At 40.6% G+C, this 15,172-nt stretch overlaps 1 protein-coding gene across 2 annotated transcripts in view; it reads left to right on the top strand.

The window, feature by feature from the left end:
* Positions 1-15,172, top strand: part of GOLM1 (golgi membrane protein 1) — a 35,563-nt gene that overhangs the window by 9,586 nt on the left and 10,805 nt on the right. For both annotated transcript variants that reach the window (XM_062640342.1, XM_062640334.1), the window contains exons 4-6: positions 7,397-7,451; positions 8,499-8,601; positions 14,875-15,013. In XM_062640342.1, the coding sequence (XP_062496326.1) occupies positions 7,397-7,451; positions 8,499-8,601; positions 14,875-15,013 (297 nt within the window). The remainder of the gene's footprint in view (positions 1-7,396; positions 7,452-8,498; positions 8,602-14,874; positions 15,014-15,172) is intronic.

A 15,172-nucleotide genomic window follows, 5' to 3' on the forward strand; every position in this document is an offset into this window, starting at 1 on the left:
AATGTTTCTGCCAGTCTATGGTGTGCTACCTTTCTGCTTCAAACTACTGTGGTACTAGACAAATGTAGCTGACATCACATGATCCACCTTGTTGTTGTGGTGGTTTTGAGTCTATAGGACATGAAGGAGCTGTTGTCCATTAAACCTGGCATCTGTGCCAGGAAAAGAGTTGGAAAGTATTTTACAAAACCAAAACTGCTGTTGGATGTGTGGGTGGATGTGGTAGTCTGGGAAAGAGTCAAAGTGGTTTTTGGAAAAGGAGACGTTGCTTCTGAAGTCTCCTGGCGTTTCCTTCTGAAAGAGTCGGTGACAGGGATGAGGGAGATTAATGAATGCATTCACACCTGGAAATGCAAAGGGAAATACATAAATTGCTTGTAGAGAAATTATGCAGCCATGTTGGTGAGACTGTTATCACAGGGGTGAATGATAAGACAAAAGTTACAGAAAAAAGTTACAAGGCATCTTAAAAATAAACTGGATTAGTTGTTGTGCTGTGGGGAGGCCACTGGTGGAGTTTTGGATTGTGGGAAAGCCACGCAGAGAAGAGTGAGGAGGGTGACCAAAGCTGTGCAGAGTTTCTCTGCAGGAATCCACAGTGTAGATTCCAGGCTGGACCAGAGCCAGCTGAGTAGAGCTGTTGTGGACATATCTAGGATCATGAATTGTGCGGAAAGTGCTCATGGCTGGGAGAGGCAAGGAATGGTTGTTCTCCATCCACTGTTGGGCTTCAAATGCAGTCAGCAAGTTGTAGTTCAGACTGAGCAGAAATGCTCTTCATGCAATAGATAGTGAAGCTGCAAATGTGTGACATCCATAATTCCCAGTTGCAGTGGGTCTGTGTGGGTTAAAAAGTGACTGGTTAACCTTGGACAAACATCTGTGCCACTGCCCAATACAAAGGCATTCAAGTCTGGCTCCAGATGTTCCTCAGCCAGAAATAGCTGCTGTTTGGCAAATACTGTAGCTGCCTTGGTGTTTATTTGGCATCCAGGGTGCTGGGCAAGGTGGATTTTGGGGTCGATAGCTCTTACATTCTCTTAAGTGTTTTTTCCTCCATCATCCTAAAATGCAATTGTTCATTAATGGCGTAGTCTATGAAGCTTGCTGTTGAAACCGCAGAAGCTGATGCTATAGGAAGCATTAGGTGAACGGGGTACGGTGTACTCATTTCCTGTCTTCTGCTTTTTGCGACTGGAGAAGAGCATGTCTCAGGAGCCTCAAGTGACGAGTATGTGTGTGCCTGTGCACCACTTTGTGGCAAATTCAAACTTAGCTTTTGTTGCTCTTGTAACACATGAGCAAGTGTCCTGCACAGTAGTAGTTTGTTTTCCAGCACTGATTAAAGAGTAGGGAGAGTTGTTTTACTGGGAACCTGTGTATTTGTCAAAAGATGCCATTAGCCAAGTTGGCATGGATTCCCCCCCTTCTCATTTAGGAATGCTGGTGATATGAAGACAGGGAAGAGAGGGAAAACTTAGTTCTTTGTGCTAAGGATCCTGATCTGAAGAATTTGTCCAGGATCAGAAGTTATTCTACAGAGGGATGTAGGATGTAAGAAAAGACTATTTCTGAGTCCTTTTTTTGTGTATCTATATTGGTATGTAAGTGTGTGTTGTATGTTAATGTGTGCATACATATACACACATGAGCAGACATATCTTTTTTTTTTTTTGGCTTCATGGATTTCAGTGGAATCCAGGATTCCTGAGAGGCAAGTAATGAATTCATCATTTCTAGTTATTGGAAACTTGGTGGTTGAACTGAACTTTGTTTACTCCATGGGGATTAGTAGCAAATATTTACCTAGTCACAGAGAATGAATGCAAGTCCAAATCACAAGTCTCTCAACTTGCCTTAAAAATAATGCAAACTGTTTAACTAACTAGACAGATCTTTGAGTGATAAACGTGATTTTGTTTAGTTCTAGATGTTCTTAAAAATGAAAATGCTTTCAGCTGATGTGTAAGAGTGAATGGTCTGTCTTGAAAACCCATCTGTTTCAGGATAAAAATACAGTTCTGCTGATTATAGAAAAAATCTATATAGGAACAACCATTTTGAGTTAAATTTGCCTTCTTTTCCAGTAGAACTGTCTCTGTGCTACTTAAAGGATGAGGACATAGAAGGTAGGAGGAAATCAGAGCCTGAAATACCCCTTGGGCTCACCATTCCCTGAACCAGTGTAATCCTGGGAAGCTGCTGTTGTAATTATTATTCTCTTAGGTCTGAGTACGTATGAAACACTTCAGTCACCAGTTTGCTTTTAAAAAATCTGCTTGAATTTTTAAGGACTGATACAGGTTCAGCAAATGGCTTGTGGAAATCCATACAGAGATAGACTAAAGAGATCAAGAGAGCTTACATGAACTCTTAGTCACAACAGATAAGTAATGAGGAGTGCAAAGGGCTGTTTGTAATCCATAAGTGATTTTCTAAAGAGCAATATTCTGTATGTTTGTTATTCAGGACTCGTAGTTTCTGGGATATGCACAGCCGTGATAGTCATTTTGAAGAGTGTAATAGGAGAACAATATGTGTCGTCTCTCTTGTTTTTAACAGCTAGAGTATACTTTTGTAATTTTCTTTGGTTTTATGTAATTCTTCTCCAGCCCACATCTTGTTTCGCTGAGGAGAGGGGCCGAGCTTTGTGCATTATATGTGAAGCACGTCACTATCCTGTTGCTCAGTGTCTTTTAACACTGGCCACAGCTGCTCTCGGATCCCCTCCCTCTGGGAAGATTTAAATTCCCAGCACAGCTTCTGAAACAAAATACCTATCAGTATGCAGAGAGTTGGCTCCACTCAAAAGAGATGACAGTGGCAGGGAGGGAGAGAGAGAAGAAAGCCTGCTGTGAAAAGAAGAAGGTGCTTATGTGTGTTTTGTTTTTATTTTATAAACCAATGTTGCATCTTCTAGTTTTCAAAAAGCTTTAAGGAAAAGCAAGTGCTGCTTTGTCCCCTGCTCAACTTGCCATAGCATGATGTTACTAATTTAACAAGAGAGATCAGTCTGCTTATCGTAACTGCTACAGCACAGGTTTAGAACACTACCTCTGTTTAAAATACATTTTCTCATGGTAAATTAAAAAAAAATGGATGGCCTGGGTCTATCTGAACTGTAGGCATCCTAGGTGTGGAAATTCAGAGTATGTGTAGCTTAAGAGTTAACTACTGGCACGTTTCTACCCCTTTTATAGCAAAATGAATGGACAAAAAGGAAAGCAGAAGGTACATTATGTATACCTGTACAGATTTCTATCAAGATTCTCATGTAACAGGATTCTGTTCTATTTACACTGCTTATTATTTTGGTTTTAATGGAATATAACAATGACATGGAAGTCCTGTAGCTGTACAGGTCTTATTTTCTCCAATTGGCCTGCTGTTGCCCTGCACTTGTAAAAGTAATTTCTTACTCATATGTGTCAAATTCCTCTTTCTTCTGCTGAGAGTGTAAGAAATTGTCAACTTTACTGTTTTGATGGTTTCTGCAGTTTTAGAGAGCTGACTTGCCCCACATCATGGTGCATGGTCCCTCATCATGGAAAAAGAGAGTCTAGATTGCTTTTAGCAGAGGGTGTAATAGAGTCCAGATAGCGTCCCTAATCTTTGCCAGGATCACTCTTTACGAAGAGAGTCGGTTGGGGTTTTGGGAGGTTTGGTTGGTTTTATCGGTTAATTTCCCTCCTCCCCCTCCCCCCCCCCCCTTTGTTGAGGGTGAGAAAAAGTCTGTAATTTCTGAATGGAGTTCAGTGAGAAGTACTGTTAAATGAAAAATGTCTCCTCCATTTTGGGCTTGAAATTTGTTTTGGCCATGCTTCAATTGGCGTACCTTCACTGAAGTATACGTGAGTGTGCAGTACAAAGGCCAACCTAAAAGAGAAATATTTCCTTTGAGATCTTATTTATGAACTTTTTCCCCAGCTGCTAGTATGTAGTTAGCCATTAATCTTGTGTCCTAGAATGAAAAAGCTTTTTTGTGGTTGTTATAAATGGTTTCTTTATTTCAAAATGGTGAAGAAGAGTACAAAGAAAACAATTGATGATATGTGTTACTAGGCAAGTGTGTGTGTGGGGAGGTGTGCTTTCAAAAATAGAGAAGTGGGGTGGAAGTCTCCAGATACAATTAAGAAATGAACAACAGATAATCAAAGTGTGGCTTGTGCTACATGGCCAGAATGGTGGTGGAGAGCAGGAGCGTGCAAAGCAGAACAGCTCCTTTTTTTTTGCAGTAAGGACTTAGGTCAGTTTGAGTTAAATAGTTAATCATTAAATAGGTACCCTTTTTCTCCCTGATTAATTATAAATGCTTGTTTCTGCTGTTTTCTGGATGTATAGATCTTATCTCTCAGCTTGCTCTGTTCCTGCTTGGTTTTGTTCTTACCAGCTGATTTACTGTTCCTGTAGCTCATCTTTTTCTCTGTGTGACAGCTATATTTGTGAATGCATACCCCTTTTTCTTAGGTTTTAGTTCTGAAGCCAGTGTTTACTCTCATCAAGTTGTTTATCATTTTATTCCTTTTTCCTGTTGCAGTATCTTATGCTTTTATATACAGCATGTACAGTCATTGTTAGAAAACACAAACATGAACTCAATGTGCTTGGGTTAGCTGGTTTTTGAGGGCGGCAAATGCTGAAAGTTGCCATTATTGCAATAATGGCTCCAAGAAATGTTTTAAGGACACTACGGTGTAAGGCATTAATCAGATCAAATGGTATGTGTGTGTTCAAAACATACGCTTTGAAATGGTTTCTTCACAAGTAATTCTGCACCTACGTTTTGGGTTTTGTTTAAACAATAACTTTAAATTTTGTTTCTCAAGTAGAGTGTGACTTAAATAGACATGGTCTGTAAAGAGTAAGAAAAATGTATCTCTGGTGGTTGTCATTAAAAAAAATTTATAGCCAGCTGGAGCAAGATTTTTCCATCACTGTTGGTGGCAGTGTGGCTTTATTTTTGGTTTCTGGAGATCTGCTGCCTGCAGCATTGACTCCGGATTGGAAACTGAATTTTCCTCTGTGATGATCAGAAGGATTTCTCTGCAAGACTGGTTTGCAAATAAAATAAGCTGGCTCTGAGTTACAGAGTTGCTTTGTCACAGAAGGTAACATTTTGATACTGTGATAATAGTGCTGGATTCTCGCTTCTAGGGATCATAGGTGTTGTCTTGTGGGCGGAATGAAGTTTAAAATGCCAGTTTCTTCCTAGAACTGTGTTTTGGCATGTGTTTGCTAGTACTTCCCAGCAGGTTGCTTTTAGGTGTGCATAAAACCCAAAAGAAAATAATGTCTGCCAAATTCACAGGCATGAGGTGAAGATTAGTTGACTCTTGGATGGCAGGAGGAGTCATGGAAAGCCTGACATTATGGATACAATTGGATTGGAAACTGACAGTCAGAGCACTGCCCTGTAAATTATGAAGCAGTATTTCAGGTTTAACGGCTAACAAGATTTTTAAACATGACCTTTTTTCCCCAGACTCTTAGCCACAGACTCAGGGAGGTGGGTGTGGCATTGCCATGGGACAGTGTTATATGTAACTCGTACGGGCCGAAGCATGCTTTTTCCTTTTTCTTCCCATTGTAATATAAGGAACCTTTTTCATATGGCACATAATTTTATTCAGTTCAGCTAATTATAGTTATACTTGCCCTAATGTACAAAATGTTCAATACTTGTCAGTTTTACTACCAAATAAGTGGTCCCGGTATTTTGGAGTTTTGTATTAAGAGGGGAACAACCAACCAGCCAACCAAAACCAAGGCAGAACAAGCTGTAAGAACATAAAATTGCCACGTCACACTGGTTTTTCTGGTCCATTGACAGTTTGTGGAAATGGCTAATGCTGGAAACCCTGAAGGTGTGATAATCATGGAACAACTTGATTATGTTGCTCATGTATTAGCAAAACTTGTCATTTCCACTGAAACAGTAATTTCATTTCCCCAGTAAACCAGTGAAAACAAATAAGAATACTCTTTGTCCTAGGAGAAAGGAGAGGGAGAGGTATTAAACAACCCTAAGTATATGTTGTTACTCACGTTGTTATTACTGTTTTTTCCTTTTCAACAAAGCAGCAAAGCCTTTGCTCTTGAGGTTTCACAGTGGTATGCATGGACCAGCTGTATCTATAGAATGGCATGGGAATATTTTTTTCCTAGGGTTGAAAAAGGTTGCCTGTTCATCAGTACATGAATGACTGCCTCTGAACCGGGACTCTTTAAAGGGTCAGTAAAAGACAAATCTAGCCCTCTCCTATGTGCTGTCTCACTCAGATTGATTGAATGCTTAGCTTTTTCTAATCAACTGGCACTTATTACTGTAGTGTTTGTGAAAAAAAGGCACTGACAGCATTTCAGGGTGTTTCAGAGTGACTTGGGCAGGCAAAATGGATGCAGTTACTTCTTTGCATTAAAGTGGTGTGGACATATGTACACACATCAGTACCTGAGCAGAAGCTGGGGACTTGGTATACCCTGATCTGGGACCCCTGCAGAACACTGGGTTTTCCTGGGAGGGGGATAATGAGGAAACTGGCAGTGAAGTACAAGAAAGTGCTCCTAAGATTGAAATGGATTGTTTCTGAAGGGTCAGTGAATCTCATCTCTTTGTAGTCTTAAGCAGACTCTTGTACACCAGACTTTCTGAATGTTAAATATGAATCTGAATTATCCTGACCTCTGGCTCACAGGAATTATTTTCATTTAGGCTTGCCTTAATTCTGTCAATATTCAGGTGTTTTGGGGCATGTGTATGTATGGGTTGGTAGAAAAGGCTTGGTGAAAGACTGGTCCAAATGTTCATATGTTGACTGCAGCTTCAGAATGAGAGAACAAAGCGAGGGAATGAAAGGTCACTCCAGCACTTTGTCATCAAAGAGGGAGAGGAAAAGTAGTATAATGCAAGGGCTTCATGTTGCTTTTGTAGAGTTCTTTTATGCTGAATGATTAATGCTTTCATAGTTCATTCTTACATGCCTTAATGCAGGTGTATTGATTCCCTGGTGAGAAGGTTGTTGATGGCAAGCTGTGCTATCCTGTATTCTTCCTTCAAGGATAAATACAGTAAATCTGACTGTGAGATTAAGCAAGCGTGAGATTAAACCAGAATAAAGCAGCAAGCAATTTTAGGGCTGGACTCTTTAAATTCCTCCTGTTTTTAAAGTGGAGTGTTATCTCTCCCCTGCTCTTTACTGGGATATCTGGGTAAAAATGAGTGTTCATAATCTACTAAACCTTTAGAGCAGCTAGAAGGTTTTGTGTTTGGCTGTAACCCAGCACTGCAGAAATAAAAGATCTTGTTACAAGTGCTTTGGTTGATGTCGTTTATAATACTAATGGTAATGCAGGTCCTTTGCAATTAAAACAGTGGTTTCTGTTTCATTCCTTCCAGGCAGTGCTGATGAGTAACATCACAGTAAATGACCGATTGATCCAAAGCCTACGAGGTATATACATCATACCCCTTTACATCGTTTTCATATACGCTTTTTAGCCCCCTGTTTTTAAGACTTCTGTTTTATTTTTTTTTTCTTCTGAGAATCCTGCCTTTCTTCAAGTCATGGGGATGGTGCTGGAGCTGTGGTGACTTAGATCCTGCATCTGCATAGTTCCAGTTCAGTGAAGTGTCAGGGTAATCTACCTCAGTAGTAGAAAGATTTGTCCATGTAGTGCTTGTTGTAGGACTTCTGACCCATATGATATAGAATAATAGGGAATAAAACTAGCCTCTATGTGCATTGTTTATATATTTATTCTTCATGCTACTTTTTGCAGCGTATTCTTACATTCCTCCCTGAGGTGTTTGGGTCATGCATTTTAGCACGGGGGGAATTCACAGACTCCTATATTAAATAAGAAAAACTCGGTCTAATTAGTTTCTGTTCATGTTGGTGCTTCAAAATTATTGTTAGCAATTTATTCCTCAGGAAGTCCAGGGAATGATCCTAAGTTCGAGGAGCAGGTAAATGTGATGTGATGCCTTCTTCTTGTGTTCTCACACAGAGCTTTTTATCAGAAAGAAAACTGTAAATCATAGATTCCACTGTTTTTGAGAAACGTAACTGTAAATTGTGTATTATTCAGGGAAGCACTGGAAGCTTGTCTTTATTGTAAGCTAATAAACATGAATGCCATTTCATACTATGTTCTGATTAGTATTTCATAGACCTAAAGATTTCCTGGGCTGAAATCTATCAAAGCAAGTGTTTGTAAACAAATGACAGTATTTCTTATGAAGAAATGCATGTCAGAAATCTTTGTTGCACCATTTTTGTTACTGTGTTAGGCTGAAAGGCTCTTCTTACTCTATCTTGTACATCTGTGATTAATAAATTTAATAAGTATCTGTGCATTTGTACACAAAATGTAGTGAGCATTATGGATGGAGTTACTGTGCTTACTATTGGTCTGTTGTTTGATACTTCTGTTGTAGTATATGTAAATATATATGTTTGTATGTATTTTAATGTATATTTTAATTCTGTTTTGGTCAGAACACTTGAAAGAGTTACAGACAGAATATGGAAAGCTACAGCTGAATGTTTATTGGTTTCAGAAGAACCAGACTAACCTTCAGAGGAAGTTCTCATATGACCTGTAAGTATGTTCTTTATAAAAATGGCTTCTGGAGTTGTAGGTGACTTGTGATAGCACTGTTAGTAAACGTACATTTTTAATGATCAAGTAACATGACACATGTTGTAAAATTGCTCACAGTTGATCTTGGAGAAAAGCATTGACCTTGCAGTGCTTGGCATCTTGATATCCAGATGCTTCTCCCACATTTCTTGATGTTCCTTCCATTGCAGGAGAAAGGTAACAATATTCACATTTAAGAGTGGGGTGAGGAAATTGGAACACAAAGATGCTGAACTCTGAAGAAGTTTAAGAACTAAGGTATGGGGATACCTGATGAGAAGCTGTACCCCATTATGCTACCAGAAGTTTGGGAGAATTTCTGGTTCAGTTATGGTCAGGGCCATGTGTTCTGCATTTCAGTTCATAGCTAGTAATCTTTTTTGTTATAGATTTACCGTTGAATTATAAGGTGTGGGTAACTGAACAGAAATTCTTATCAGTTTTCTTATCAGTTCTTACCGGAAATACACTAGGAATTTCTCCTGTGTTCTTTCTGTCAATAACGTTCTTGTTCCCTCCACCTGTTTTCACATCCTATTATATCTTCCCTCTGGTGCACAGATACAAAAAAAAGCCCAGAATTTGCTGTTTGCATGTTCTCATAATTATTTTCCATCAAGAATATAATTTCTGTAGTGACAGGTATTTTTCCAGCAGCCATTGTGTAGCCAAATTTAGTAGGAATTGCAACTAAAAGTTTAACATGGCAGTCAAAGAATTTGAAATCTGCAGGCCAAACTTGAAATACCTTTTTTCTTTCCTTCCTTCTCCCTCTTCCTCCTGCTCCATATAAGAATTAAGGATTAATATTGGTGGTTTTGGGATACTTACAAGTTACCAATTATTAGATGGTTGTGTACTTCCCCACCACCTCAGGCATCGTTACTCATTTAGTAAAGATGACCCAGATGTATGGTCTTAGTGGAGTTTTGTTTGTTGTGTACCACAGTTAAGCACTATCTCTTTGCTGTTTAGTTAAATGGCAGGGCCAGGACTCCTCTACCTCTGTTCATAGTTCTTTGCTATTTAGAGTCTCTGTTTGCCAGCATCTTCCTTGTAAGGCTGAGATCAGCACGAATAAATGAATCTGTAGTCACATATACATGCTGTACAGTTGCTCTGTCCATGAGAGGTACATCCTTTGAAGCACTGGATTGATACTTGCAGGGAAGTGATACAAGGCAAATGTAGTCAATCTGGTTTGTGAAAACTTATGTCCATGTCTGGCAAAATGTTTTCAAGTATAGCTCTATTGAGGGAATCATTGGCAGAGTGTCCCTGCTTGTGGGAGTGTATGGTACAGAATCCCTCTTCATTTAGCAGAAGAAGGTTGGATTCTGAGCATACAGCTTTAGGGTCAGGGCTGGCTCAAAGTGGAAAGCTAACCAAGTTACAGTGATGAAGATGAGTTTGCTTGTGTCTGGGTAGATGTAGAGACAGGCGTGATAATTCAGCCATGTACTGGCTTGAACAGGGATTCTGCTAGCTGGTCTGCCTCCAGTCTGTTTCCAGTTGGTCATGAGGCAGGTGCACTGTTTCCTGCAGTCTCTTCATAGGAGTCCATAAAAGCAATTATCTCAGTCAAGGGATTGTGCTTTCTTCATTAGCTTTGCTGAAAAACTCCAAAGTGTTCATTTTCTGTTTCTGGATATTTTTGTAGCTATGCAATTGAGGGAAACGAACTTTGCACTCAAATTTTCATGGAATGATTTATAGCTTGGGCACCCTGCAGCATTCACAAAATTTTAGCAGGAACATATAATTAAATTTTAAAAATGTTGTTTGTTATGTACTTTTAGGGGGGATGCTGGAATATTAATATTTCACTGTTGTAGTAAGTTACATTACTATGCACTGTGTTCTGTTAGTTATAGAAGCAGACATCTGACTGTACTTGGTTACATACAGTCCTCTGCTGCCTCTAAATGCTTCATTAATACTGTCATTTTGATTGCTTACGAACAACCTTTTCCCTATGTGATTATGGGCCTAAAAAAGCAAGTAATAGACTCAAAATGTTACTTTTAAGTTGTCTTACTTCTTCCCCTCAGTATTAGGAGTAAACCAATATCTGTTTGTCTGTTTGTCTTCAGTAAAGCTTGGCAGGAGGGGGCATTAGACCTGCTTTTCTGTTATACCAGTATTTCTTCCTTTGATTTCAGGTTGTAGGGGTGCAGGTTTTGCAACTTAAGTATCATGTACACTTTGCCCAGTGGAAAAAGGAAGAAGTGGTATTGTGGTATATGGTGGTATAATCACTTTTTTTTTTATAGAGTTGGATATTGCACTGTAGAAGACAGTGATAAAATCGGTTGTGCGTGTGGAATGCGTAATAATACAATTTTTTAACTTGGAAGGCACAAAACTAGTTGTTTTTTTTCTCATACCTGAGTGTTGAAGTTTCATCTTAGCTTTTTGTTTGGTTGTTTCTAGGACTCTGAACAGAAACTGTGGTAGGTTTTGATAGACGTTAAAATGTCCCTAAAGAGAAAAGAGCCAAACTACAAAGTACTTTGCAGTCGATGCTATGGATATAGTACATCTGGTTTTACTTGAACTCCCGGACAACTAAACCAGGAGAGTTAATCTATGCGAAAGAGTGTTCTGAAGCGTGGGAGCACAGTGTTTCCAAGGGGTGACGTGACATATAACTGTTTGACGCGTACGTTTTTAGGTATTCTGAGCCCAGTGTCATGTGTCTGTGCTTTATGGGGTCTTTCTGATACCTCCAAGAATCATAGAATCATAGGATGGTTAGGGTTGGAAAGGACCTTAAAATCATCTAATTCCAACCTCCCTGCCATGGGCAGGGACACCACACACTAGACATGTTGCCCCATACTCTGTCCAACCTGGCCTTGAACACTGCCAGGGATGGAGCAGTCACAACTTCCTTGGGCAACCCATTCCAGTGCCTCACCACCCCAACAGGAAAAAATTTCTTCCTTATATCCAAGCTAAACTTCTCCTGTTTAAGTTTGAAGCCATTCCCCCTTGTCCTATCACTACAGTCCCTAAGGAAGAGTCCCTCTCCAGCATCCCTATAGGCCCCCTTCAGATACTGGAAGGCTGCTATGAGGTCTCCACGCAGCCTTCTCTTCTCTAGGCTGAGCAGCCCCAATTTTCTCAGCCTGTCTTCATACAGGAGGTGCTCCAGTCCCCTGATCATCCTCATGGCCCTCCTCTGGACTTGTTCCAACCCTTCCATGTCCTTCTTATGTTGAGGGCACCAGCAGAGTAGAAAGGCAGGAATGAAGAAAGCTCCTGGAGGGGAGAGACTGCGCATGTGTTCCTGTGCATGCAGAGCATGCCTGTACATGGTCAGGTATGCAGGTTAACATGGACACATGCAGCACATGAGCATGAACACCACCAGTACCGTCACCCTGCTCTAAGGAGGGGTCTGCTAGTGCAAACCGTGCTCACGTGCATACGTACTGGCTGGCACCATCCAGGCATCGTCCTCCCACCTTGATCTGACTCCGCTTGCTGCCCTCGTGCCTTCATACATTCGCACACACACTAAACAGGGAAGAATTAAAAAGGCATTTAATAAAAAGTGGCACAGCCTGTCCTGATCAGGTGCAGGGCAAGGCCAGCCAAGCACACCGACCAGCAATGTGTTTACGTGCAGTTCATGTTTATCGCCTTCTCTCTCTTTTTGCGTGTTTGTTCCTGTCAGAGATCCATCACTTCCGCTGCTTATGGTCCCATAATATGTCTTGTGTGATCCTGACATGTTCTGCCCTTGCACCCATTCTGTGTCCCCTACCCTGGGCAGGACATGCCTTGGTCCTGTTGACTCATCTTGGTGGGTTTCACACTGGCACAAGGGCTGAGGCTGACTGGAGTCAGCCCTGGGCCTGTGGGATGGTCTGGACAGGATGTCTGAGTCTGTATCTTAGGCTCCCCACTGCCCTTATGCCTCTGTGCTCTTTTGGGCTCTCGGAAGTGGGCCTCGGTTGGGCTGATGGTTGCTGTGATGGGCCTGAGAGCAGCTGGGCGGGGGTGGGGGCAGGGTATTGACTTATCTCCTTCGTGTGTGCACAGGTGAGCTGTTTATCACAGAAATTAACTCTAGAGAAGAAAACATGTTAAAGAGTCTGAATTTAAAGTGCTGGGTTTGCAATTTGAACTGCGTCATATTGGTAGGATGAATTAGAGAAACTAGTGCTGTTCTTGTGCTTCAGAAGTTGTTGTATGCATGGGTAGAGCATTCCAGTCTCCAGAAACCCCTTTTACAAGCCTTCACAGATAATAAATTTAAAAGGGTGAGGATTTGCCACAGATGTTAAATGAACTTTATTTTCATGTGTGTTGTGGGATGAAAAGGCATTTGTGAGAGGTTGCACTATCTCCAGCTTCAGGTTGTCTGTATACGGCAGCTTTCTCAAGCTTGCAGACTGAGGTGCAGGTATTCTGATGCTCTTTTATTTCCTAGAAATTAGTGAACGTGTGCTTAAGTCCAGCCTGTGTTGTTTTATTGTCTCTGATGTTCACTGACTTAGGAAGGACTACTTACTCTGGTGACTCCTTCATGTATTAGCATTATCAAAATAAGACTTTAGAGTAATGTCTAGTCAAAAAGAGGAGGCAATAAAGGTAATTAATTTGCCAGTTCATAGCGTGCCTATCTGCCAGTCTCCTTCCTTGTTGGATGTGAGCTACAGAACAGGTAGTTTGCTGTTAAAAAGCAGGGTGGAGAAGGATGAAAGTGCAGTAAGAATGACTTGCTGTTGTAGAGGGCGCATGGCCTGAGAATTCCTTTGGATTAGGCAGTAGCTTACTTGCAACGTGAGAAATGGAATATGCGCATCTGGACCAACTGCTGCCACAATAGAGGTACTAACACTGCCAGAACTAGCCTCAGAAGATACTCATCTCCGTTCTCTCTTAGGGAAGGGGAGGTAAAATTTGCAGTATATTGACCATACTGTTGCACAAGGGATGCCAAGAAAGGTTTTGCATGCAGAACGATGTATTTGCAGAGTCTGTAACTGATGGTATACATAGAACTCAAAGTTATCTCAGAGGGGAAAAAAATGAGAGAAAGGAAAAGAAGTTTAAAAAACCACAACAAACTCCTCTGCCACTGTTAGTGAAACAGCATGGTCTCCAGCCAAGCCTCTTCCTTGGGCATGCTTTCCAGAGCAGTGGGTGCTGACAGAAAAGGTTTTTCACCACGTTTTGTCCTAGCGTGATACACTTTTCATCCCCACTCAAACACACTATTGCTTGTTACTGTTCACAATGGGATCAAAAGCATACTTGGGGTCCTGTGAGGACTGGTTTCTCAGCCTTCTGCATGTCTGTTATGGTGTAATGCTTACCTGCTTTGTTATCCACTGGGTTTTGTTCTTCTGCTAATATAAACAGAAAGTTCCAAACAGGTTATGAAGAGAGTGGGGGAGAAGAGGTGATTTTTTTTTCCTAATGGCAGCCATTTACTCTGAAAAACCCAGCTTGACCTGGGGTTTGCACAGGCACAAAGGGGAAAACACTGCCCTGGCAGATTCAGGAAAAACCCTTCTGCAACAGCCTAGGGCTTACCTGGAGGTTATGGAGCTGTGGGGGGCAGGCAGACTGCAGAGCTGCAAACACAAGACCTCTGGTGTCACACAGGTTAAGGCACTAATGGCATTGTGTAACTACTGAAAGTATGTAAAAGATATAGGATACTTGTATCTTTAGGAAATGCTTTTGGAACTACTGGTTAACTCCGTTTCTGTAATGTATGCTCTGTTAAGTCTTCCAGCACTGCACTTCAGTGAAATACTGCGAAAGGGTGTTGTCTTTGCTAGCAGTGGCTTACATCAATGTTTTATTTCGGCCAGTACCTTGCTGTTTCCCCTTCCTAGCTAAACTCCAAATACTCATTTCTGTTGCCTAGAAATGCTTCAAGGATGAAAATTGATCCTGACTTGTTGAAATTGACAGGTTAGTGGAAGACAAGAAAATTCATGTAGCTTGTTGAGCTGGTCTAACAAAAGCAGTTTAAATAAATTTCTTTCAGTGGAAGGAACTTCACCATCTTCACAACATGTTTGTCCCTAGGACTTAGATTAACATCCCATTTCTTACTTCTGACTTCTCAAATATAAGCACAGCTAGTAGGACTAAAAAAAAGTAATAAAATAATAATAAAAAAGATCATTTTAGAAAAGAATATTTTGACATTTTAGAAGAGTGTGGATGACAGTTGACAGCTGCTTACCTTTTTGTTTTCTCCAGGTCACAATGCATCAACCAGATGAAAGAATTAAAAGAACAATGTGAAGAAAGGATAGATGAGCTTACAAAAAAGGTTACTGATGTTCCACAAATCAAAGAAAACAAAGACGTATCAGAAGATTTGAAAAAAAATAGCCAGGTATGGTTGGGTAATTTCTTAAAAATATTTTCGTTTGTAATTCCTGGGCAGTTTTCCACTATCTCCAGCTAACCTTAGCCAACCTCAGTAAGTTTTGCACTGATTTCCTTCACATTTGTTGGATATTTGGGATCGATGAGAAACGGAGTGATTGCAAGG

The sequence above is a fragment of the Pezoporus occidentalis genome, unplaced genomic scaffold (assembly GCF_034315485.1).
Source record: "Pezoporus occidentalis ecotype Australia unplaced genomic scaffold, CSIRO_AGI_Poc_V1 ctg117, whole genome shotgun sequence".
Lineage (NCBI taxonomy): Eukaryota > Metazoa > Chordata > Aves > Psittaciformes > Psittacidae > Pezoporus > Pezoporus occidentalis.